General features: G+C 41.2%; 1 protein-coding gene across 1 annotated transcript; it reads right to left on the reverse strand.

Annotated features, from left to right (window-relative positions):
• Positions 1 to 304: 304 nt before the first annotated feature.
• On the reverse strand, positions 305 to 27,008 carry LOC141630983 (uncharacterized). The gene is made up of 3 exons (XM_074443712.1): positions 26,729 to 27,008; positions 946 to 1,595; positions 305 to 808 (listed from the first exon to the last, which is right to left on the reverse strand). Exons 1-3 carry the CDS (start codon positions 27,006 to 27,008, stop codon positions 305 to 307), a joined length of 1,434 nt encoding a protein of 477 aa, XP_074299813.1.

A 27,008-nucleotide genomic window follows, 5' to 3' on the forward strand; every position in this document is an offset into this window, starting at 1 on the left:
GTGCCCGTATTTCTTTAAGAACTAAATCTCCATCTTTTAAGTTCCTTGCCCTGACCTTTTTATTAAAAGAACGAGAAATCCTTCTTTGGTATAACTGAACTTGGTTAAGAGTTGCTAGTCTTTTCTCATCTTTTAATAGCAATTCTTCATATCGAGCTTGTACCCAATCCACTTCCGGTATTTGGCTTTCCAATGCGATTCTAAGAGAGGGAATTTCAAGTTCTATAGGAAGTACTGCCTCCATCCCGTAGATTAGTGAATATGGTGTTGCACCGGTTGGTGTTCTAACCGACGTACGATATCTTCATAAGGCGAAAGGCAACTTTGCAGGCCAATCATGATACTTTTCTGTCATCTTTTCAATTATAGTTTTCACATTTTTATTCGCCGCTTCCACTGCCCCATTCATTTGTGGTCTATACGTAGACGACTTACGCTGCTGGATCTTGTAATGTGTTAGTAAGTCAGCCACATCTTTCTTAAAATGGGAACCATGATCACTAATCAACTCATGAGGGACACCATACCTACAAATTATGTTTTCGGTGATGAACTTGGCAACATATTTAGAAGTCAAGGTAGCATAAGACGCTGCCTCAACCCACTTAGTAAAGTAGTCGATTGCTACTAATATAAATTCATGTCCTCCGGTTCCTTTGAGAGTGATTTTGCAAATTATATCTATGCCCCATATTGAAAATGGCCAAGGTGATGCCAAATTGTACAGCAATGAAGGTGGTATATGTTGTGCATTGGCATAAATCTGGCATTTATGACACTTCTTAACGTACTGAGTACAATCATGTTCCTGTGTCGACCAAAAATATCATATCCGCATTATCTTTTTTGCTAAGATTCGACCGTTCATGTGCGGTCCGCAGTACCATTATGCACTTCTTCCATAATTCTTTGAGCTTCCTTTTCATCCACGCATAAAAGGAGTACCCCTTGCTGAGATTTCTTGTACAATTTTCCTTGACTAAGAAGAAATTGTGCTGCAAACCTTTTGATAGCGCGCTGCGTCCTGACATCAGAATCTGGCGGAAAGCCACTTCCTAAATGGTAGTTCAATACGTCTATGAACCATGGTTCCTCTCTTCTTTCAATGCATAATGGGATATTTTCTAATTCATTTGGAATATTGATCATCGACGCCAATTTGGCTAGAGCATCTGCAAATTGGTTTTCATCTCGAGATAAATAAATGAACTTCGGATCGTCAAAATGCTTGAGAATGGTTTCTAGGTATGTTTGGTAAAGTGCCAGGCCCTCACTTTTGACTTTCCATTTTCCCAAAATCTGATTTATAACGAGTGACAAATCTCCGTATACTCTGAAGTTTTTAATCCCCAAGGCTGCTGCCGCTCGAAGTCCTAATATACACGCTTCATATTCTGCTTCATTATTTATGACGCTAAAATCTAACTTAACTGAAAGAGGGATATGTGCCCCATCTGGTGAAATCAAAAGTACCCTTATGCCATATCCCTTTTGATTGGATGCGCCATCGAAAAATAACTGCCACGCTTCATCATCTATAACAAATATTTCCTCGTCAGGGAAGTTGTATGCTTGGAGTCGCCACTGTGAGATCCCTGAAAAAAATCTCAATTTTGAAAATAAGTAAATAGTATGGAGTCGCCACTAGGTTTTATAAAAAACATACAAAAATAAAGTTAACGGAAAAGGCCCATTTTGATCCCTGGTATAGGGACTGATCCGTCACTCCGGTCTGAACCAAAGATTGCGGATTCGGGGGTAAAGGTACGATCAGGGAAGGTGTTAGGCACCCGGATCGCCCATCAAACTGACGGCCTCTACTATTTATTTGTAATATTATATATTTGACGAAATTAAGACGAAAAGAAGGTTAATTATACAATTTAATACAAATTATTTACAAAAACAAATTAACTAGGTTAGTAAATACAATAAAATAGAGAATATAAATAAAAAAGACAAAATATAAGAATTAAATAAAAAAAAAAGAAAAAACTTATTTTAATCTGGTACCCTCAGACCTATGTGGATGTTGACTATTAATGAATTTCGACTTTGTCTTTAATTAACGGCTCTTATGCGCTTATATTGAAACTGAGACGATTTATTGAATGGTTTGATTTTAAAACTAGGATAATATTTGAGACGGAGTGTAAGAGTAGTGTTTCGGGATCTAATCATGAGCTTGATCGCGTATTTGTGTGCTTCTCGCAATATTGTGTTCGTCCTCTCTTCTGTGTCCTCTTTTGTATGGGTACAACCGTGTATTTATATGGTCTGATTGACTTGTGTCCTACGGTATATATGAATTGGTGTTCTGATCAACTTTCTAACTATTCTGATAATTATTCCTCCAACATGATAAACTAGTTGGCAACTTTAATCTTATTTTCTGACAAATTCTATCCTTGGCATCACGCTTTATGGGATAGTATGCATCTTATTTTGACTAGGATTAGTGCACTACACTAGCTTTCCTTATTATTTCCTCGGACAACTAATCAACCAAATTTTTGGTGTTGACAAATTGGGTTTAACCGAACAATTGTGAGCTGTGCACTAAATAATTATAACTCCATCGTATTTTATTGGTTTCGGGCCAATAATAAGTCACTTGACTAATTAAAACTCTTGAGTTTTATCAAATGGTTATAACACGAAATGGGGTTAAATGAGAATATAAGGCTTTTCGGTGGGTTTGGGTCATTTTCAGTAATTTCTCGGAAAATAAGCGTAAAGAGCCGTAAATTATTAACATTGTCAATTTTCATTTAATCATTTAGGTTTAGCCTCATCACCGGGTACCCTTAAGGCTAGGTAGACATTTTGAGGTGTCTACACACTTTTCATTTCATTGAACTCAAATTGATTTCTTTTTGTGCCCATTCCCTTTGATGACAAAAATGTGGTAGAACATGGATGATGGATGGATGCATGGTTTCAAGGGTCACCTTGGAATAAACGGTAGCCAAGGAGTTATCACACCACAAGGTACTCTTGACTAGGCCTTAATTCATGGGTCAAAGGATACTAGCATGACACATCCTAGGGTGTTTTACAAGTATTCTAACAAGCAAAGTCTTAAGAAGAAAAAGCATCTACTAGAGCCTATATACACTTGTCAAGCTTCCCAAGTAGACGGTTTCGCAAAATTTTCTAACATGCAACTACATGCCATGATGCAACTAACATATAAACATCCTAATGCAAATGATTCTACCAACTAATATGACATATACACTAAATGCAAGTCCTAAGTACACATTGTTATACCGCATCAATCAAAATAAAGCCACATAGTCATTAACATAAAGAGGAGAAAGGAGATTGGAAAGATCATACCATGCGGTCTTCAATATCCTCATGTCTCGGATGTGGCGTAGTCGATCAATGTGAATAAGGATAAAACAAACACAATATATACAACCATATATACATGACTACACTACAAAGGAAATGAACTTGTTTTTGGTTTTTCAAATTTTCAAATTTTTATGGTTTTTTCGAAATTTTTCAAGTTTTTTTGGATTTTTGAATATAAAAGTTAAGTTAGAATTCCCCATCCCACACTAATATGGGCATTGTCCTCAATGGCCAAAATGATAGGAAATCATGCAAGCATGATGCATGAATTCTACACTAAATGCAAGCTACACTAATCTACACTACATGATGCATGGTTTTTTTTGTTTATGACGGAGAGCGTAATTTAGATTACCTCCCGTTGCTTATGCATGTACTTCCCCAAACCTAGTTAGACATTATTTCTAATGTCCTAAGGTTGGGTGTAGTTCATGCACACAAGATGCAATGCATGAAACTAAATTTATCATTTTGGATTTTCAAAAGTGGGAACAATAAAATAAGAACACCTCAATGTGGTCGAGGTGTTAGTCCTCTATGTTCCTAGGACTACTCCAACCAAGATCAAGATTGAATAAAATACAAGTTAATAAAACATAAACTTCTTTTAAGAAAATTGTAAATTAAAGAGAGGAGATGAGGAAACTTCACTTAAACTTAGATGGGTGCCTCACGCCCGCTCCATCTAGCTATGAAGTAATCCTCTAGAGATCCCCGTCATCTCCCTCTAGATCACTATCCCATATCTCCTTTGATGCATCACTCATATTCGAGTTCATGAACTCGTCCTCTTCACTTTCAAGCTCCACCGTGTCCCCTCCGCAAGAATTGTTGCTCCCTTCCTCTTGTCTCCCGTTTGCCCCTTCATTTGCCTTCTCCGAATTGGGGAAGAGTAGATCCATTTGTGCCCAAGAGGGAAATGCTCCCTCTGCACTAACCTTTCCCCTATGAATCATATCGTGGTATTGAGGATAGAGTGCATAGTAATTGTCCACGGTAGCTTCATATTGTCGGTAGTGCAAATCTTGTAGAATTCCCGTGACAAAGTCATCACTGGGGAGGATAAAGGGGTTGGGATGGTTATACGGTTGATAAGGAAATGGGTAAGGAGGCACTTTGATCTTCTCATCTTGAGATTGTTGCTCTTGTTGTTGTTGGTGGTGATTTAGAGGTGGTGGTGCTTGTCTTGCTTGGGTTGGGTTTGGAGGGATGAGGTAGGATGGGATTGGTGATAAAGGTCCTCTTCTTGGGGAAATTCATGGTAGGCCGGTCATTGGTAGATAAATAGGATCACTTCCTTTCGTTATCCACTTGATCCGCTTATCAACCCCCTCAAGGGTTATCCAATGATGATGAATAAGAAGAAGATCTTTATTTATCCTTGTGTTTCCCGAAAGAGGAGCATACTCATTATTCTCATTGAATTTCAGATTGAAATGCTTCGCAAGCCTAGTAATGAGCCCTCCATTTACAATGTGGTTCATCCCATCATCATCATCATTCCTAAACTTTGCCCATTTTTCGAGTAGCACAAGAGGCGCATTGAAGTGGTACACACTTCTTCCTTGAATATTGAGGTAAGATTCCATGAACACAAGATTAAGTTGATTCACAATCGCCGGATCTTGGCGAGCAAGGAGGGTGCCGGAGAGGAACCGGTAAGTGAGTCTCAAAATCGGATTTTGAATATGAAAAGCGAGACATTCCTTGGTGTGTATGAAATCTCGGCCCGTCATGGCCCTCCATAAAGGTTCAACACTGTATTTCTTTGGCTTCAATGTCCGGGTAGGCGAAACATCGAGACCAAGCACATTTGCGAATTCCACAAGGGTCATCATCCTTGAGACATTTTCCAACCTAAATTCTATGCATATTGTTTTGTTTAAGGTTGTAATCTTCAAAAAGCTCAAAAACTCAAGCACAAGGGATCGGTAAGTTTGCTCATACATGTGGAAAAGGGTAGAGAGACCAAATACTTCAAAGAGAGCTTTCACTTGGTGATAAATCCCAAGTTTCCTTAAAGTATTATGACATAAGAACTTAGTAGGGAGAATGTTCTTACTTAGAAGTCGGTGGAAGACTAGTCTTTGCACATCATTGATAAATTCAACATTTGAGAAGTCATCAACTCTTGTAAGTTCCACAATTTCTTCATGCTCCCTTCTTAATGTGTTGATGTGGGAGGTAAAAGATCTTCCTCTTACCCTTGGTCTCCTCTCATCCCTAAAAGAAGATCTCCTTGGTGCCATTCTTTGATTATTGAGCTGGGATTTTTGATTTATTAAACAATAAAGATGCTCCTTGTGGATTGAATGTTGCCTTTGAAACCCTAGGAATTTGGGGCTTTTTAATTTTTTTGTGGGGTAAAAGAGTGATTGGGATATGCTTTGCAGTCATAAGGAGGTGGGTTTTTATAATACAAGTGGAAGGAAGGGTGATGTGTCACAAATTGTGTGGTGGGGTGTAATAAAATTAAGAAAAGTCGGGCCGAATTATCGCAGGAAGACGGGCGGATTCGAGTAGAAGACGCTCGGATTCAAGCTTCTCGGGACGGGCGGATTTAAGTGAAGATGCCCGGATTCTGTCACAGTTAACTTTCCAAAAATATGAGGCCACAAAGACGGGCGTCCCGACCCCAAGACGCTCGGATTCTCTGAAGACAAGACGGGCGTCTTTTCTCAAAGACGGACGGATTTTTAGACAGTGAGATTTCTTGAAATGCACAGGCAAAGACGGCCGTCTTTCTGCAAATTCGGGCGGATTCCTTAGGACGAGCGTCTTCCCTGCTGAGACGCTCGGATTCTTTGACAGTCCCAAAATTTTCAATTTCACAGCTTAGAGGGACGGACGGATTCTTCATAAAACGCCCGGATTCCAGCAGGACGGGCGGATTCCAATGAAGACGCTCGGCTTCCAGCTGCGAATTTTTCCTTTGATTTCCTTTCCTCTCATAGATGCTTCCCCACACTTGAAGATTGGTTCCTTCCTTCATTCAAAATTCGATAGTGACCCTCCCTCACTTACTCTCATGGAAAGAGTTTATGTTTATGATTAAAGAAATGCAATAAAATTATAAATACAAGTTAGAGGGTTAGTATATTTACAAGTGGTGGTTTAGGGAGGACTCCATCAATCTCTCCCTTTTGATGGTTCATTCAAGGATGAGAAGGCCCGAGGTAGGTGACCTCGACCTCTCCAATAAATGCTCCTTCATAGTATGGCTGCAACCTTTGACCATTGACTTTGAACATGCTTCCATCTTCCGCCTTGATTTCAAAATCTCCATATTTTCCAACTTCGGTTATCACATAGGGACCCATCCATCTAGAGTTCAACTTTCCCGGAAAGAGTCGGTAGCGGGAATTGAATAGAAGGACTTTGTCCCCTTTGTGCAAGGCCTTTTGTCTAATCCTCTTGTCATGGAGCAATTTCGTCATTTCTTTGTAAATCTTGGCGTTCTCATAGGATTGTAGTCGGAATTCCTCCAACTCTTGAATTTGAATCATCCTCTTTTGGCCACTCAATTTGTGATCAAGATTAAGTGCTCGGATTGCCCAAAAAGCTTTGTACTCCAATTCGATTGGCAAATGACATGCTTTTCCATAGACAAGCTTGTAAGGGGAGGCTCCTATGGGAGTCTTATAGGCCGTCCTATAAGCCCAAAGAGCATCATCAAGCTTTGTGCTCCAATATTTTCGGGTCTTATTCACAACTTTCTCAAGGATTTGTTTGATCTCTCTATTTGAAACTTCAACTTGACCGCTTGTTTGAGGATGATATCCCAAACCGGTTCTATGTTGAACACCATATTTGGTCAAAAGAGATGCAAGTTTCTTCTCATGAAAATGCGTTCCTCCATCACTTATGATTGCTCTAGGAACTCCAAATCTTGGGAAGATTATTTTCTTGAAGAGCTTGGTGACCGTTTTTGCATCATCATTTGGAGTGGCAATTGCCTCCACCCACTTTGAGACGTAGTCTACGGCCACAAGGATGTACTTATTCCCATTGGATGTCACAAAGGGACCTTGGTAGTCGATCCCCCAAACATCGAAGATCTCCACCTCTAGAATTCCCCTTTGTGGCATTTCGTTCCTCCAAGAGATATTCCCCGTTCTTTGACAACCATCGCAATGAATGATGAATTCCCTTGTGTCTTGAAACATTGTAGGCCAATAGAAGCCCGATTGAAGAATTTTTGCAACGGTTCTCCTTGCTCCATGGTGCCCACCATAGGATGATGAGTGACATCCTTCCATGATTCCTTGGACTTCCCATTGAGGGATTCATTTCCGGTAGAGCCCATCACTACACTCCTTGTAGAGGTTTGGGTCATCCCAAAAGTACCTCTTTACTTCGAATAGGAACATTTTTCTTTGGTTGTGGTTCAAATTTGGAGGGAGTACTTTTCCAACAATATAGTTAGCATAATCGGCAAACCATTGGGTGATGTGCCTTTCAAGTTATGCTTGAATGGCCATCAAAATATCGTCGGGAAATGAGTCATTGATCGGGGTTTCTCCATGCTCATCATGAAACCGGATCCTCCTTGACAAGTGATCCGCCACTACATTTTCGGCTCCTTTCTTGTCTATTATTTCCAAGTCAAATTCTTGAAGAAGCAAAATCCATCTCAACAATCTTGGTTTTGCCTCCTTCTTTATCAAGAGATGTCGGAGAGCACGGTGATCCGAAAAGACAATCACCTTGGATCCAAGTAAGTAGGAACGGAATTTGTCCAAGGCATAGACAATGGCAAGAAGCTCCTTCTCGGTGGTATCATAATTCACTTGGGAGGGATCAAGAGTCTTGCTTATATAATAGATGGCATGAAGAGCTCTTCCTACTCGTTGGCCAAGAACCGCTCCAACGGCGTAGTTACTAGCATCACACATAATCTCGAATGGTAGTTCCCAATTTGGAGGTTGAATGATCGGTGCCGAGATTAGTGCTTCCTTGATTCTATTAAAGGCTTCAACACACTCATCAGTGAAATGGAATTGGGTATCTTTAAGCAAGAGTTGAGCGAGGGGTTTTTCTATTTTTGAAAAATCCTTTATGAAACGGCGATAGAAACCCGCGTGACCGAGAAAACTTCTCACCCCTTTAACATTCACGGGAGGTGGGAGTTTCTCTATCACCTCAACTTTAGCTTTATCGACCTCGATGCCCTTTTCCGAAATTAAGTGACCCAAAACAATTCCTTCATTGACCATGAAGTGAAACTTTTCCCAATTTAAAACAAGACTAACATCTTCACATTTTTGCAACACAAGAGAAAGATTATGCAAACATGAGTCAAAGTCCTTTCCATAAACACAAAAATCATCCATAAAAACTTCCATTATGGTCTCTAGGTAGTCGGAGAAGACACTCATCATGCATCTTTGGAAAGTGGCGGGGGCATTACATAAACCAAAAGGCATCCTCCTATATGCAAAAGTACCATAAGGGCATGTGAAGGTGGTCTTATGTTGGTCATCCGGGTGTATAGGGATTTGGAAGAATCCCGAATACCCGTCAAGGTAACAAAAGAATTTGTTAGAGGCAAACCTCTTAAGCATTTGTTCAATGAATGGTAGGGGGAAATGATCCTTTCTTGTTGCGGAATTCAATTTTCGATAGTCAATACACATACGCCAACCGGTGATCTTCCTTGTGGGTATTTGCTCATTCTTTTCATTTGTCACTACCGTGGTACCTCCTTTCTTAGGTACCACTTGAACGGGGCTAACCCACAAATAATCCGTTATGGGATATATGATTCCTGCATCAAGTAATTTCATAACCTCTCCTTTGACAACTTCTTGCATGTGGGGGTTCAATCTTCTTTGAGGTTGAATGGTAGGTCTATGGTCTTCCTCTAGATGAATTCTATGCATGCAAAAGTTGGGACTTATTCCCTTAAGGTCATCTAGACTATAACCTATAGCCTTCTCATGTTGTTTCAACACATCAAGCAATTTTCCCAATTGGTTCTCATCAAGTCTATCATTAACAATCACGGGTTTGGTCTTTGATTCATCAAGATAAGCATATTTCAAATTTGGGGGAAGGGGTTTTAAAGTAGGAGTTTGTACCTCACTTTCCTCCTTTGGAGTTTCATTGAGAATTTGCTCCATCTCCATTAGACATTCCATTCTCATAGCATATTCAACTTGTTCTTCATTCTCATCAACCTCATCACATTCGAATTCCATAATGGATTCCTCTTGCTCTTGAGCTTGTAAGATGTCTTCTAGGATGGATTGCTCATCCTCTATAGGTTGACATGCTTCCACAAGGATGTTATGCACTAATTCGGATTGTGCATGAGTAAGTTCTTTGTTAGCTAGAGCAGCCTCAAAAAGATCTACCACCAATTCCCAATACATATTTTTAGCCTCACTTGCTTCCAAGGCCTCCAATGCTTGCATGGATCTTTAAAGTAAGGTATACTTAAGTGGTCCTCTACAAAAAAATCTATAAGGTCCATCTTGGAAAATATCAAACAACTTGAAAACAATTAGAACAAACCTTGAGGAGTTTTACTTCCCCAAGGCAAAGAAAGACACAACCAATAACAATATAAGAAAATCAAAATCAAGTTAACACCGTCCCCGGCAACAGCGCCATTTTTGGTCGGGACAATGTCTTTTCGGTAACTTGTCGTTAGGAGCACCTAGACCAAAACACAATTTATAGCTTCACAAACAACTCTACAATTAGTAAAGAGACAAGTAAAGGTCGGATCCCAAGGGGCGGGAATTGAGATGAGATTTCTATTGCAACTAGTGGTGTCTTAAGGGTGTCACAATTGGGGTTGATGTACAAGGTCACTAAACTAAATAGCAATGAAAGTAAACAAGCAAGATGAATTAAAAGGGTTGTAAACAATTGATAAAAAGCACTAGGGTGTCATGGGGTCATATGGGATTCATGGGAATTGATCATACAAACATGTTCTCAAATTATAAGCAAGCAATTATTGTTGTGATGGATCGAGTTGGTTTATATCTTACAATCCTAGGAAAGTTTGGGTCCCGGAGCCGAATCGATTAGATTGTACAACACCTACAAGTCGACTTAGTCTTCCCTACTCAACAACATGCATGGTCTAATGAGACTCGAGTTGGTTTATGTCTTACAAGCTTCATTGAAAAGATAGGTGATGGGTAAAAATTGCAAGGATTCATAGGCTCACATTTCATCAAACATAACATGTGCATGAGTTGAGATCACAACAAGCAAGCAAAATAAACTATGAAAGCATATTAATTTAAGCATGAATCATTTCCCATGTTGATTTCCCCTAATTCCCCATTAACCCTAGCTAAGGAACTACTCATTCATTATCATGTTGAACATGCTAGCAAGGTTGTCAATCATACCAACAAAGTGAAACATGATGAATAAATGAAAGTAATTAACAATAATTAAAAAGGGATTTAAGAGAATTATACCTACTAATGATTCCAATAATAAAGCAAAGAATTTAAGAAGTACTTGATGCTTGATTGAGAGGTTGTCAATCTTCCAATAATAACCCAAATAATCTTCAATTATCCAAAATAAAGGATGAACAAGAGAGAGATTAAGGAAATAAAACTTGTATTAAAACTTGATTAATTGTTGATTACAATATTAAAGAGAGATTTGATTGGTATTAACTACATTAAAGATTGCTAAAAAGAACATGCTCTTCTAATTAGACTAATGGGGTATTTATAGTGGGGATTAGGTGTAGGAATTAGGGTTAACTAAGGGCTTAAATGACGATTAAGTCCCTACTTAAGGAAACACCGATTTTTTTGGAAGGATGGGCATCTTTCTTTAAGCTTGAAGAAACGAAATTGGTCTGCCTTGGAATCCGGGCGTCTTTAGCACGGGACGGGCGGATTCGGTGGTCTCTGCCCGGGCGTCTTGTGGAGAAGACGGGCGTCTTCTGGAGCTGCTGCCCGGGCGTCTTGGGGAGAAGACGCACGGATTGTGTTGATGGAGACGGGCGTCTTCTGGGGAAGACACACGGTGATCGGTCCGTTTCGTGTTCACAATTGAATAGATGTTGTCTTTGGGTCACGTCCGAATCAAAACACAATTTATAACTTCACAAACAACTCTACAATTAGTAAAGAGGCAAGTAAAGATCGGATCCCAAGGGACGGGAATTGAGATGAAATTTCTATTGAAACTAGTGGTGTCTTAGGGGTGTCACAATTTGGGTTGATGTAGAAGGTCACTAACTAAATAGCAATGAAAATAAATAAGCAAGATGAATTGAAAGGGTTGTAAACAATTGATAAAAAACACTAGGGTATCATGGGGTCATAGGGGAATCATGGGAATTGATCATACAAACATGTTCTCAAATTATAAGCAAGCAATTATTGTTGTGATGGATTGAGTTGGGTTATATCTTACAATCCTAGGAAAGTTTGGGTCCCGGAGCCGAATCGATTAGATTGTACAACACCTACAAGTCGACTTAGTCTTTCCTACTCAACAACATGCATGGTCTAATGAGACTCGAGTTGGTTTATGTCTTACAAGTCTCATTGAAAATATAGGTGATGGGTAAAAAATGCAAGGATTCATAGGCTCACATTTCATCAAACATAACATGTGCATGAGTTGAGATCAAAACAAGCAAGCAAATAAACCATGAAAGCATATTAATTTAAGCATGAATCATTCCCCATGTTGGTTTCCCCTAATTACCCATTAACCCTAGCTAGGTTACTACTCACTCATTATCATGTTGATCATGCTAGCAAGGTTGTCAATCATACCAACAAAATGAAACATGATGAACAAATGAAAGTAATTAACAATAATTAAAAAGGGATTAAGAGAATTATACCTACTAATGATTCCAATAATAAAGCGAAGAATAAAAGAAGTACTTGATGCTTGATTGAGAGGTTGTCAATCTCCCAATAATAACCCAAATAATCTTCAATTACCCAAAATAAAAGAGGAACAAAAGAGAGATTAAGGAAATAAAACTTGTATTAAAACTTGATTAATTGTTGATTGCAATACTAAAGAGAGATTTGATTGATATTAACTACTCTAATAATTGATAAGAAGAACATACTCTTCTAATTAGACTAATGGGGGTATTTATAGTGGAAATTAGGTGGATGCATTAGGGTTAACTAAGGGCTAAACTAGTAATTACACTTTTTAGATTGAGCAGGGAGAAGCCGATATATTTCGAAGGATGGGCTTCTTTCTTTGAAACTTGAAGAAGACGAAATTGTGCTGGACTGAAATCCGGGCGTATTGGTGTCGGGACGGGAGGATTGTAGCAGGGGAAGACGGGCGTCTTCGGGAGAAGACGGCCGGATTCTGGTGGCTGCTTACCCGGGCGTCTTTGGCAGAAGACGCACGGATTGTGCTGTGGAGGACGGGCGGATTCAGGGCAATCCGCACGAATTGCTGCTCAGCTTTGTTCCTTCTTCTTTTCTTACCTTTTCTTCATAAAATCCTTGGGGATTTCCTTGGGGATGCAAGGATCCTTTCTCGTCATTGCCCAACTACTATAATATGTACAAAGGCCTTCTAATCTTGTCTCTCCTTGATGTTTGGTCATTGAATTCAATCAATTTAGTCTCGTTTTGCCATGAAAATGCAAGATTTGCACTCCTTTCCTACCAAGGGATCAAAATCTCAAAGAATATGCAAAACAAAGAACTAAAGACAATAAATGACCCAAATATGCACTAAAAAGCATGGGAACAAGGCTAATTCGGGGGCTAAATATGCGCTAATTATGGTCACATCAAATATCCCCAAACCGAACCTTTGCTCGTCCCGAGTAAAGAGGTGACAAAGACTAGGACCATTATTTAAACTAACCTAATAACATAGCCGATATGAGACAATTAGCGGGTCTCACTCCGCCCCTTCAACTCACAATAAGACAACCATGAGGTAGGTTGCCTTCTTGCAAGGCAAGGTGGGTCTTGCCAAAATGGCAACACATCCAAACATTTAAGCACACAAAATCAAATAATGGATGCATCTGCAAAAGGAATAGCCACTTCCTCATCAAGTGGCGGAGGCAACTAAGAGAGAACAAATTTAAGAGAATATAATCCTTCACAAATACTAGTTCAACAAATTATTAAGGCTAAGAGGATGGCACTAAATCACCTCCAAATGGTGTTAAACTAGACTACTTTCGTCCTCAATTTCCAAATGCTTTCGTCAAGAGCGATCGGATGGTGGTGGAATGATGATCCCTATGATGCTAGTAGCATATGACATGACAAGTCTCGAATTCTCTACAAAAGTAAAGGTCATGGATCATCCCAAGCTCGACAAAGTGGTTTGACAAAGGGCTTTTTGGGAATGAAATGCTCAAATCTTTATAAACAAAGGGTGGATATGACTAGTATTCAAAATTGACCTCGTTTAACTTTCACATTTCAAAAATTTAAGATGGGGTTTGTCCCTTCCGGGCTAGTGTCCTTTACTTTCGCCAATCGCTTATTAGGCAACCGGTTAACCTCTAGGCAATAGCTTTTCGGGGTGATAGTCACTCTGTCTCTGGGCGGTTGAATTCACATCCGTGTGGGGGCCCAATTCAATGGATCCCTCTCCAAAGCACATCGAAGTGGTATGCCTCCATCAAAACAACTAAAATTTCTCGACATTTCATCATTTCATAACATTTGAGATTTCCTTAGCAATAAATTACCTCCACATAACAAAATTTCCGAAATGAGCACTTCAAACTTATTGATAGAAAGTATTTTTGGGTTGCCTTACCACAAGGTCAATCAAGGTCACCTAGACAAGTTAACCAAGTCCACATCACATCACGGGGTAGGATAGGTGACTCACATGCAAACCCTTGACTATGCTTTGGGTCATCGGTCAAAAGACACTAGTATGACACAATCTAGGGTGTTTTACAACCATTCTAGTAGGCAAAGTCTTAAGTTGAAAAAGTATTTGTAATGGCTTAGTTGCTCTTGTCAAAGTTCTCAATTAGGCACTTTTCAAAATATTTCATCTAAAAGCAACTATATGCCATGATGCAACTATTATATACATCCTAATGCAAGTGATTATATCAACTAATATGACATATAAACTAACTGCAAGTCCTAAGTTCACATTGTTATACCGCATCAATCAAAACAAAGTCACATATTCATTAACATAAAGAGGAAAAAGGATATTGGAAAGATCATACCATGTGGTCTTCATGATCCTCATGTCTCGGATGTGGCGTAGTCAATCAATGTGAACAAGAATAGATTTTTAAATAAAAGTTAAGTTAAGTTAGAATTTCCCATCCCCACACTAATATGGGCATTGTCCTCAATGGCCAAAATGATGGGAAATTATGCAAACATGATGCATGATTTCTACACTAAATGCAAGCTACACTAATCTACACTACATGATGCATGGTTTTTGTTTGTGATGGAGAGGATAATTTAGATTACCTCCCGTTGTGTATGCATTAACTTCCCCAAACCGATCTAGACATTATTGCTAATGTCCAAGGATGGGTGTAGTTTATGCACACACTATGCAATGCATGAAACTAATTTTGTCATTTTGGATTTTGAAAGGTGGGAACAATAAAATGAGAACACCTCAATGGGTCTGAGGACTACTCCAACAATGATCAAGATTAATAAATATACAAGTTAAAAAAACACAAACTTCTTTTCATGAAACTTGAAAAATTAAAGAGAAGAGATGAGGGAACTTCACTTAAACTTAGGTGGGTGCCTCTCGCCCGCTCCACCTAGCTATGAAGTAATGCTCTAGAGGTCGGCATCATCTCCTTCTAGATCGCTATCCCATATCTCCTTTGATGCATCACTCATACTTGGGTCCATGAACTCGTCCTCTTCACTTTCAAGCTCCACCTTGTCCCCTCCGCAAGAGTTGTTGCTTCCCCCCTCTTGTCTCCCGTTTGCCCCTTCATTAGCCCTCTCCGAATTGGGGAAGAGTAGGTCCATTTGAGCCCATGAGGGAAATGCTCCTTCCTCACTAATCTTTCCCTTTTGAACCATATCGTGGTATTGAGGATAGAGTGCATAGTAAATGTCCACATTGGTTTCGTATTGGCGGAAGTGCAAATCTTGTATAATTCTCGTGACAAAGTCGTCACGGGGAAAGATGAAGGGGTTGGGATGGTTATACGGTTGATAAGAAAATGGGTAGGGAGGCACTTTGATCTTTTCATCTCGGGATTGTTGCTCTTGTTGTTGTTGTTGGGGATTTGGAGGTGGTGCTTGTCTTGGTTGGGTTGGGTTTGGAGGGATGAGGTAGGATGGAATTGGAGCTAAAGGTCCTCTTCTTTGGGAGATTCGTGGCAGGTCGGCCATTGGAAGATAAATCGGATCCCTTCCTTTCGTTAACCACTTGATCCGCTTATCGACCCCCTCAAGGGTTATACAATGGTGATGAATAAGAAGAAGATCTTCGTTTATCCTTGTGTTTCCCAAAAGAGGAGCATACTCATTATTCTCATTGAATCTCGGGTTGAAATGCTTCGCAAGCCTAGTAATGAGTCCTCCATTCACAATGTGTTTCATTCCGTCATCATCACCATTCCTAAACTTTGCCCATTTCTCTAGTAATACTAGAGGTGCATTGAAGTGGTACGCACTTCTTCCTTGAATATTGAGGTAGGATTCCATAAACACAAGGTCTAATTGGTTCACTATGGCCGGATATCGGCGGGCAAGTAGAGTGCCCGAAAGTAATCGATAAGTAAGCCTCAAGATCGGATTTTGAATATGAAAAGCGAGACATTCCTTGGTGTGTATGAAGTCCCGGCTGGTCATGGTCCTCCACAAAGGTTCAACACTATACTTCTTTGGCTTCGATGTTCGGGTAGGCGAAACATCGAGACCGAGTACATTTGCGAATTCTACAAGGGTCATCATCCTAGAAACATTCTCCAACCTAAATTCTATGCATATTGTTTTGTTCAAGGTTGTAATCTTCAAAAAGCTCAAAAATTCAAGCACAAGAGATCGATAAGTTTGTTCATACATGCGAAAAAGGGTTGAGAGACCAAATACTTCAAAGAGAGCTTCCACTTGGTGATAAATCCCAAGTTTCCTCAAGGTAGCATGACATAAAAACTTAGTGGGAAGAATATTCTTTCTTAGAAGCCGGTGGAAGACTAATATTTGCACATCATTGACAAATTCCACATTTGAGAAGTCATCAAGCCTTGTGAGATCTACAATCTCTTCATGCTCCCTTCTTAATGTGTTGACATGGGAGGTAGAAGAACTTCCCCTCATACTTGGTCTCCTCCTATTCCGAAATGAGGATCTCTTTGGTGCCATTCCTTGATTATAGAGCTGGATTCTTTTGATTTGTGAAGGAATAAAGATGCTCCTTGTTGATTGAGTGTTGCTCTTGGAAACCCTAGAAAATTTGGGCTTTTTGATTTTGTGGGTTAAGAGAGTGATTTGGATAAGCTTGGGAGTCATAAGGAGGTGGGTTTTATAATGCAAGTGGAAGGAAGGGTGATGTGTCACTAAATGTGACGTGGGGTGTAATTTTAATTAAGAAAAGACGAGTCAAATCAACGTGGGAAGACGGGCGGATTCAAGCAGAAGACGCTCGGATTCAGGCTTCTCGGGACGAGCGGATTCTGGGTAAGACGCCCGGATTCTTTCACTGCTAAATTTCCAAAAATATAACGCCAAAAAGACGGGCGTCCCGAGCATGAGACGCTCGGATTCCTTTTTATCGGGACGGGCGGATTCTTCTGAAGTCGGGCGGATTCCCTTCCAGGGATTTTTCTTGAAATGCACAGGTAGAAAGACGGGCGTCTTTCTGCAAACCCGGCCGGATTCTTCAGGACGGGCGTCTTCCCTTCTGAGACGCTCGGATTCTCCTTCAGTCCCAAAATCTTCAAATTCTCGGCTTAGCAGGACGGACGGATTCTCCTCAGGATGCCCGGATTCTGGCAAGACGGCCGGATTACAGGGAACACGCACGTGTTCAAGCTGTGAATTCTTCCTTTGACTTTCTTTCCTCTCCTAGATGCTTCCCCACACTTAAAAATTGGTTCATTCCTTCATAAAAATTCGTTAGTGACCCTCCCTCACTTACTCTTATGAAAATAGCCCATGCTTATTATTAAAAGAAGTGCAAAATAAAATTATAAATACAAGTTAGAGGGTTAGTATATTTACAAGTGGTGGTTTAGGGAGGACTCCACCAAACTCTTCCTTTGATGGTTCTTTCAAGGATGAGAAGGCCCGAGGTAGGTGACCTCGACCTCTCCAATGAACGCTCCTTCATAGTATGGCTTCAATCTTTGACCATTGACTTTGAACTTGCTTCCATCTTCCGCCTTGAGTTCAAAATCTCCATATCTTCCAACTTCGGTTATCACATAGGGACCCATCCATCTAAAGTTCAACTTTCCTGGAAAAAGTCGGTAGCGGGAAGTGAATAGAAGGACTTTGTCCCCTTTGTGCAAGGCCTTTTGTCTAATTCTCTTGTCATGGAGTAATTTCGTTCTTTCCTTGTAAATCTTTGCATTTTCATAGGATTGTAGTCGGAATTCCTCTAACTCTTGAATTTGAATCATCCTCTTTTGACCACTCAATTTGAGATCAAGATTAAGTGCTCGGATTGCCCAAAAAGCTTTGTACTCCAATTCGATTGGCAAATGACATGCTTTTCCATAAACAAGCTTGTAAGGGGAGGCTTCTATGGGAGTCTTATAGGCCGTCCTATAAGCCCAAAGAGCATCATCAAGCTTTGTGCTCCAATCTTTTCGGGTCTTGTTCACAACTTTCTCAAGGATTTGTTTGATCTCGCTATTTGAAATTTCAACTTGACCGCTTATTTGAGGATGATATCCCAAGCCGGTTCTATGTTGAACACCATATTTGGTCAAAAGAGATGCAAGTTTCTTCTCATGGAAATGCATTCCTCCATCACTTATGATTGCTCTAGGAACTCCAAATCTTGGGAAGATTATCTTCTTGAAGAGCTTGGTGACCGTTTTTGCATCATCATTTGGAGTGGCAATTGCCTCCACCCACTTTGAGACATAGTCTACGGCCACAAGGATGTACTTATTCCCATTGGATGTCACAAAGGGACCTTGGTAGTCGATTTCCCAAACATCGAAGATCTCCACCTCTAGAATGCCCCTTTGTGGCATTTCATTCCTCCAAGAGATATTCCCCGTTCTTTGACAAGCATCGCAATGAATGATGAATTCTCTTGTATCTTGAAACATTGTAGGCCAATAGAAGCCCGATTGAAGAATTTTTGCAACGGTCCTCCTTGCTCCATGGTGCCCACCGTAGGGTGATGAGTGACATCCTTCGAAGATTCCTTGGACTTCCCATTGAGGGATGCATCTCCGGTAGAGCCCATCATTACATTCTTTGTAGAGGTTTGGGTCATCCCAAAAGTACCTCTTCACTTCGAATAGGAATCTCATCCTTTGGTTGTGATTCAAATTTGGAGGGAGTAATTTTCCAACAATATAATTAGCATAATCGTCAAACCATGGGGTGATGTGCCTTTCGAGTTGTGTTTGAATGGCCATCAAAATATCGTCGGGAAATGAGTCATTGATCGAGGTTTCTCCATTTTCATCATGAAACCGGATCCTTGACAAATGATCCGCCACTACATTCTCGGCTCCTTTCTTGTCTCTTAGTTCTAAGTCAAATTCTTGAAGAAGCAAAATCCATCTCAACAATCTTGGTTTCGCCTCCTTCTTTATCAAGAGATGTCGGAGAGCACGGTGATCCGAAAATACAATCACTTTGGATCCAAGCAAGTAGGAACGGAATTTGTCCAAAGCATAGACAATGCCAAGAAGCTCCTTCTCGGTTGTATCATAATTCACATGGGAGGAGTCAAGAGTCTTGCTTATATAATAGATGGCGTGAAGAGCTCTCCCTACCCGTTGGCCAAGAACCGCTCCAACGGCGTAGTTGCTAGCATCACACATAATCTCGAATGGTAATTCCCAATTTGGAGGTTGGATGATCGGTGCCGAGATTAGTGCTTCCTTGATTCTATTAAAGGCTTCAACACACTCATCAGTGAATTGGAATTGGGCATCTTTAAGCAAAAGTTGAGTGGGGGGTTTTGCTATTTTTGAAAAATCCTTTATGAAACTGCGATAGAAACCCGCGTGACCGAGAAAACTTCTCACCCTTCTAACATTCACGGGAGGTGGGAGTTTCTCTATCACCTCAACTTTAGCTTTATCGACCTCGATGCCCTTTTCCGAAATTAAATGACCCAAAACAGTTCCTTCATTGACCATGAAGTGACACTTTTCCCAATTTAAAACAAAACTAACATCTTCACATTTTTGCAACACAAGAGAAAGATTATGCAAACATGAGTCAAAGTCCTTTCCATAAACACTAAAATCATCCATAAAAACATCTATTATGGTCTCTAAGTAATCGGAGAAGACACTCATCATGCATCTTTGGAAAGTGGCGGGGGCATTACATAAACCAGAAGGCATTCTCCTATATGCAAAAGTACCATAAGGGCATGTGAAGGTGGTCTTATCTTGGTCATCCGGGTGTATAGGGATTTGAAAGAATCCCGAATAGCGGTCAAGGTAACAAAAGAATTTGTTGAAGGCTAACCTCTCAAGCATTTGGTCAATGAATGGTAGGGGGAAATGATCCTTTCTTGTTGCGGAGTTTAATTTTCGATAGTTAATACACATACGCCAACCGGTGATCATCCTTGTGGGTATTAGTTCATTCTTTTCATTTGTCACCACCGTGGTACCTCCTTTCTTAGATACCACTTGGACGGGGCTAACCCATAAAGAGTCCGATATGGGATATATGATTCCCGCATCAAGTAATTTCATAACTTCTCCTTTGACAACTTCTTGCATGTGGGGGTTCAATCTTCTTTGGGGTTGAATGGTAGGTCTATGGTCTTCCCCTAGATGAATTCTATGCATGCAAAAGTTGGGACTTATCCCCTTAAGGTCATCTAGACTATAACCTATAGCCTTTTCATGTTGTTTCAACACATCAAGCAATTTTCCCAATTGATTGTCATCAAGTCTATCATTAACAATCACGGGTTTGGTCTTTGATTCATCAAGGTAAGCATATTTCAAATTTGGGGGAAGGGGTTTTAAAGTAGGAGTTTGTACCTCACTTTCCTCCTTTGGAGTTCCATTGAGAATTTGCTCCATCTCCACTAGACATTCCATTCTCATAGCATATTCAACTTCATTCTCATCATCCTCATCATATTCAAATTCCATGATGGGTTCCTCTAGCTCTTGAGCTTGTAAAATATCTTCTAGGATGGATTGCTCATCTTCTATGGGTTGACATGCTTCCACAAGGATGTTATGCACCAATACGGATTGTGCATGAGTAAGTTCTTTATTAGCTAGAGCGGCCTCAAAAAGATCCACCTCCAATTCCCAATACATATTTTTAGCCTCACTTGCTTCCAAGTCTTCCAATGCTTGCATGAGATCTTTGAAGAAAGGTATACTTAAGTGGTCCTCTACAAAACAATCTATAAGGTCTATCTTGCAAAATATCGAACAAATTAAAAACAATTAGAACAAACGTTGAGGATTTTTACTTCCCCAAGGCAAAGAAAGACACAACTAATAACAATATAAGAAAATCTAAATCAAGATAACACCGTCCCCGGCAACGGCGCCATTTTTGAACGGTCCGTTTCGTGTTCACAATTGAATAGATGTTGTCGTTGGGTCACGTCTAAATCAAAACACAATTTATAACTTCACAAACAACTCTACAATTAGTAAAGAGGCAAGTAAAGGACGGATCCCAAGGGACGGGAATTGAGATGAGATTTCTATTGAAACTAGTGGTGTCTTAGGGGTGTCACAATTTGGGTTGATGTAGAAGGTCACTAACTAAATAGAAATGAAAATAAATAAGCAAGATGAATTAAAAGGGTTGTAAACAATTGATAAAAAGCACTAGGGTATCATGGGGTCATAGGGGAATCATGGGAATTGATCATACAAACATGTTCTCAAATTATAAGCAAGCAATTATTGTTGTGATGGATTGAGTTGGGTTATATCTTACAATCCTAGGAAAATTTAGGTCCCGGAGCCGAATCGATTAGATTGTACAACACCTACAAGTCGACTTAGTCTTTCCAACTCAACAACATGCATTGTCTAATGAGACTCGAGTTGGTTTATGTCTTACAAGTCTCATTGAAAAGATAGGCGATGGGTAAAAAATGCAAGGATTCATAGGCTCACATTTCATCAAACATAACATGTGCATGAGTTGAGATCAAAACAAGCAAGCAAACAAAGCATGAAAGCATATTAATTTAAGCATGAATCATTCCCCATGTTGGTTTCCCCTAATTACCCATTAACCGTAGCTAGGTTACTACTCACTCATTATCATGTTGATCATGCTAGAAAGGTTGTCAATCATACCAACAAAATGAAACATGATGAACAAATGAAAGTAATTAACAATAATTTAAAAGGGATTAAGAGAATTATACCTACTAATGATTCCAATAATAAAGCGAAGAATAAAAGAAGTACTTGATGCTTGATTGAGAGGTTGTCAATCTCCCAATAATGACCCAAATAATCTTCAATTACCCAAAATAAAGGATGAACAAGAGAGATTAAGGAAATAAAACTTGTATTAAAACTTGATTAATTGTTGATTACAATACTAAAGAGAGATTTGATTGATATTAACTACTCTAATAATTGATAAGAAGAACATACTCTTCTAATTAGACTAATGGGGATATTTATAGTGGAAATTAGGTGGATGTATTAGGGTTAACTAAGGGCTAAACTAGTAATTACACTTTTTAGATTGAGCAGGGAGAAGCCGGTATTTTTCGAAGGAAGGGCTTCCTTCTTTGAAACTTGAAGAAGACAAAATTGTGCTGGACTGAAATCCGAGCGTATTCGTGTCGGGACGGGCGGATTGTAGCAGGGGAAGACGGGCGTCTTCGGGAGAAGACATTTGGATTCTGGTGGCTGCTTACCCGGGCGTCTTTGGCAGAAGACGCACGGATTGTGCTGTGGAGGACGGGCGGATTCAGGGCAATCCGCACGGATTGCTGCTCAACTTTGTTTCTTCTTCTTTTCTTCCCTTTTCTTCATAAAATCCTTGGGGATTTCCTTGGGGATGAAAGGATACTTTCTCGTCATTGCCCAACTACTATAATATGTACAAAGGCCTTCTAATCTTGTCTCTCCTTGATGCTTGGTCATTGAATTCAATCAATTTAGTCTCGTTTTGCCATGAAAATGCAAGATTTGCACTCCTTTCCTACCAAGGGATCAAAATCTCAAAGAATATGCAAAACAAAGAACTAAAGACAATAAATGACCCAAATATGCACTAAAAAGCATGGGAACAAGGCTAATTCGGGGTCTAAATATGCGCTAATTATGGTCACATCACACGGATTGCTGGGCAGTCTGCTTTCTTCTTCTTTTCTTCCTTTTTCTTCATAAAATCCTTGGGGATTTCCTCGGGGATGCAAGGATCTTTTCTTCATAAAATCCTTGGAATCCGTGCGTCTTAGGTACGGGACGACCGGATTCAGCAGTGTCTGCCCGGGCGTCTTCTTGGGAATCCGGGCGTCTTCTGGGCTTGCTGCCCGGGCGTCTTTGGGAGAATACGGCCGGATTGTGGAGGTGGAGGACGGGCGTCTTCAAGTCAATCCGCTCGGATTGCTGGACAGCTTTACTTCTTTCTTCTTTTCTTCCTTTCCATCATAAAATCCTTGGGGATTTCCTCGGGGATGCAAGGATCCTTTCGCGCCATTGCCCATCTACTATAGTATGTACAAAGGCCTTCTAATCTTGTCTCTCATTGATGCTTGGTCATTGAATCAATCAATTTTATTCTCATTTTGCCATGAAAATGCAAGGTTTGCACTCCTTTCCCACCAAGGGATCAAAACCTCAAAGAATATGCAAAACAAAGAACTAAAGACAATAAATGACCCAAATATGCACTAAAAAGCATGGGAACAAGGCTAATTCGGGGACTAAATGTGCTCTAATTATGGTCACATCAACTATGCGTATGACAAAGCTAATAACCATCAATAGAAGTGCAAGGCTCAAGTAAAATGACAAGTTATAGTGCAATATCATCACGGAAATCAACCGTTCCGACTCAACCTATATGTAAAAATAAACGTGAATTTTTTTTGGAATTTTCTAATTTTTTTTTGAATTTTTTTTTTGAAACAAATTTACAATGCAAGCTGAAATAAATAAACGTGAACGGAAAACAAATGCAAATGCAGACTCAAAAGGATGCAATACCTTCCCCAAACCAAAACGGACAACGCCCTCGTTGTCCTCCAGTATACACCAGCAGATATATACAGGGGAACGGGAATATACAACCAATAAAGAATGAAAAATAATAAAATAGAAAGGAGCCAAATTAAATAAAAGAGTGAGATGGACATACAAAAAACGAACTTCCCCAAACCAGCCTGAAAACTGGGGAAGTGAGTAGACCAGCAGCTACTCGTCATCCTCCTCATCACTCTCACGCACGTCCTCCACCGTCACCATGAAGTCCGGGTCCACCTCCCTCTCCCTCCTCCTCTTCTGCCCAGCTCGAGCTCTCTCCGCCGCCGCTGCCGGGTCCTCGTCCACCTCCTCCTCACTAGCAGACTCCGTGTAACACCCCCATACTCCGAGTGCCTTACCAGGACCACTCAGGTATGAAGACATCACCATCTCGGTTGCCCGAGGTATGATAATCAAATAGACAAAACGGAAACAACATTTATTATAAGTAATTTAATGAATAAGTACAATCCTCGAAACCAAACTGAAAGTACAATACATTATTCCAAACTATCTGTTCTCAACTGAAATGTAAATAAATACTAAACTACAGCGGAAGACTCTATCGTCATGTCGTGGCCATCCCAGCTATCCCAATATCATCTCTATACCTGTTCAATATCTGCTCACCATCCCCGAATGGATCACCGCAGGTTTTACAAAACAACACCGAGGTCAGTACTAATCACACAATCAATATAGATAACAATAATAAGACAAACAGACAGCTGAACTGTCACACACACATACACCACCAACTCCCATCATCTCCATATTGACTGTCCACTGGACCAGCCCTGCCAGTGGGGGACCGCAGCCGTTCCCACCTAAGCCCCGCTCATCGTACGAGCGATAACCCTGTCCATTAATGTGCACATCCCCTTCCGTGGCGGGTTCCACGAAGGGCGAAACTAGGGCGTGAAGTCACTCCCGCAAGTGACCCCACTCAGCCGAGAACGCATCTCGAGAACCATCAACAGCAATCACAACCACAAACACAATACAATCATCATATCAAACAACTAACTACAGCACATCACCAATATCCCATTATGGGACTAATACTGAGTAGGAAATCCTACCTGGAAAGCACAACACGCAGACGGTATCTACAGCTGTCTCAAAACGCCTCTTCTACGAATTCTCCTCCTAACATATAACACATAAAGACTACCAATTACTTACTATTCATAAAACCCCCAAATCCTAAATTAGGGTTTAACCAAATTAAAGGAAAGACAATAAAAAGGGTACATAGATCTTACCCTCGACGCAAGGAACTCAACGGTATAACCAACGATGAGAACCGACCTTCCAAACTCAGGGAATTGCTAACAATGCGATTAAGATGGTGAACTTGCTTGCTTTCTCTCTTAAACAGTAAATTAGGTTTTGCAAAAGTGATTTAGAATAATGACGACGAAGCTTATATATCTTAATCGCATAATTAACAAAACCCGAGAAAACTCCCCGTAAAACCGGCTACTCGATCGAGTACCCAAGGTACTCGATCGAGTACCCCCCTACTCGATCGAGTATCCCAGCTACTCGATCGAGTACCCAACAGGTCAGAAACTTTTCTAAAACGCAATCTACCCTTACTCGACAGAGTAAGGCCTACTCGATAGAGTACCCCAAGACTTATAAATACGGAGTATTACACTCCGGGTAACCCTCAGCTGGGTACCAGTAAAAGGAAGGGTGTGGCCAACCCTCTGGGATCGGACGGTGTCGCTTTAAGTGTTACTCGTATAGAGGGAACAAAGTCAAAGTTATGTCCTGCTCCATACGAGCCTGTCTCTTTGCAATCACAACTAACAAACCGTCATGACGCCCTTGGTCCATGACCGAGGACGCCTCAAAGGGTGGTGGAGGTTCAAAATTAGCCGGTAATACCGGCTGTGTCTGTGTCAGGTCGGCGGGTGCGGGAGTAGGAGTGGGAGTATGGATCGGGGTAGGTGTGGCCGTGGATGTCTGGCCACCCGTGGAAGGTGCGGATCCCTCTCCGGTCTCAAGTCTACGCCACTTCATAGCGGCGGGTAAGGTAGTAGGTGGGCGGACCTGGAGGTGGTAGTCAGGTAAGGGTGGTAGACGGGCGCCCCGTGCAACAGTAGGAAAATGGGCTAGACGGGGGAAGGGTGTCACAAGGAAGGTCCACGGACAAGAAACCGTCTATCTTCCAAGTCCGGTAGTTAGAAGTCAGCCAGGTCTGAGAGTGCATAGACGCTAGGCTCAGGTACCTATCTCCCTCTAGGTACGGTAAGTCATGAGGCCAGGCAGGAAAAAGGGAACGGGCAAGAATGGTGGCTATGCCACCGCAGACAATAGATCTCGTGACCGTCTCCCCCTTGGCCAGGAAGTACTGGGCGGTCAGATAGGCGATGTTGAGGGTAAAAGGACCCTTGCAGTCGATGTTCAGGTAACCGCCTAAGATGGAGAGCTCGTTGTTGTTGATGTTGTTTGGCTCCCTTCGGTCAAAAATTGTGCTCCCCATCAGTCTAAGAAAGTAACGGGCAGGGGGAAGGTGGACCTAAGCGAGCTTTCGCTCGGGAAAGGTGGTCTGGGCTAAGGTCCGCCAAAGCTGACGAATGACCTTCCTAGGGGCAACAGTGGCGCCCGTAAAGGAAAGGCCGAGTCTGGTACCAAACTCCTCCAATGTCATTGAAAAAGTCCGGTTGAACAACCGGAAAGACACAGAAAGACTAGTGGGGACAGCGTCGTGTGCCCCGGAGGAGAAGGTGAAGGAGCTGAGGAACTCAAGGCCCAGCTCCAGAAAGGTGTGGCCACTCATAGTGATGAGTCCGACCATCCCCGTGCCCCGTAAAAGCTCACAAACAGGCTCATAGAAACCGAGCCTCTCAAGTGCTAGACGGTCTAAGAAACGGGTATGGAGAAACTCGCAGCCAACCAAGTTATAAAACCTCTTACGATGTACACCATTAACGAAAATTACCTGCGGGTACTCAGGGTGGGAGTCGAGGGAGTCGTCCCCGTGTCCGAGGCCAGAAGGAGTAACAGAAGTACTAGGAGCTGGAGTAGCACGAGCACGAGCACGACCGCGACCACGGCCCCGGCCTCTAGAACCTGAGGTAGAAGACCGTCCAGTGACGGTACGAGGAACTAGGGCCGCCCGTAAAGCAAGTGTAACTGCAGGTGAGTCCGCCATAGGTGTGCTCACCGTGGCTGAAGTGGAAGTTGTGGCTGCTGTGACCACCACTGAGGAAGAAAGACTAGCAGCAGTGCTGGCAGTGGTGGTGGCTGTGACTGTAGTGGCAGCTGAAACAGGGCTAGCGGCAGTGAACAT

The sequence above is a fragment of the Silene latifolia genome, chromosome Y (assembly GCF_048544455.1).
Source record: "Silene latifolia isolate original U9 population chromosome Y, ASM4854445v1, whole genome shotgun sequence".
In the NCBI taxonomy this organism is placed as follows: Eukaryota; Viridiplantae; Streptophyta; class Magnoliopsida; order Caryophyllales; family Caryophyllaceae; genus Silene; species Silene latifolia.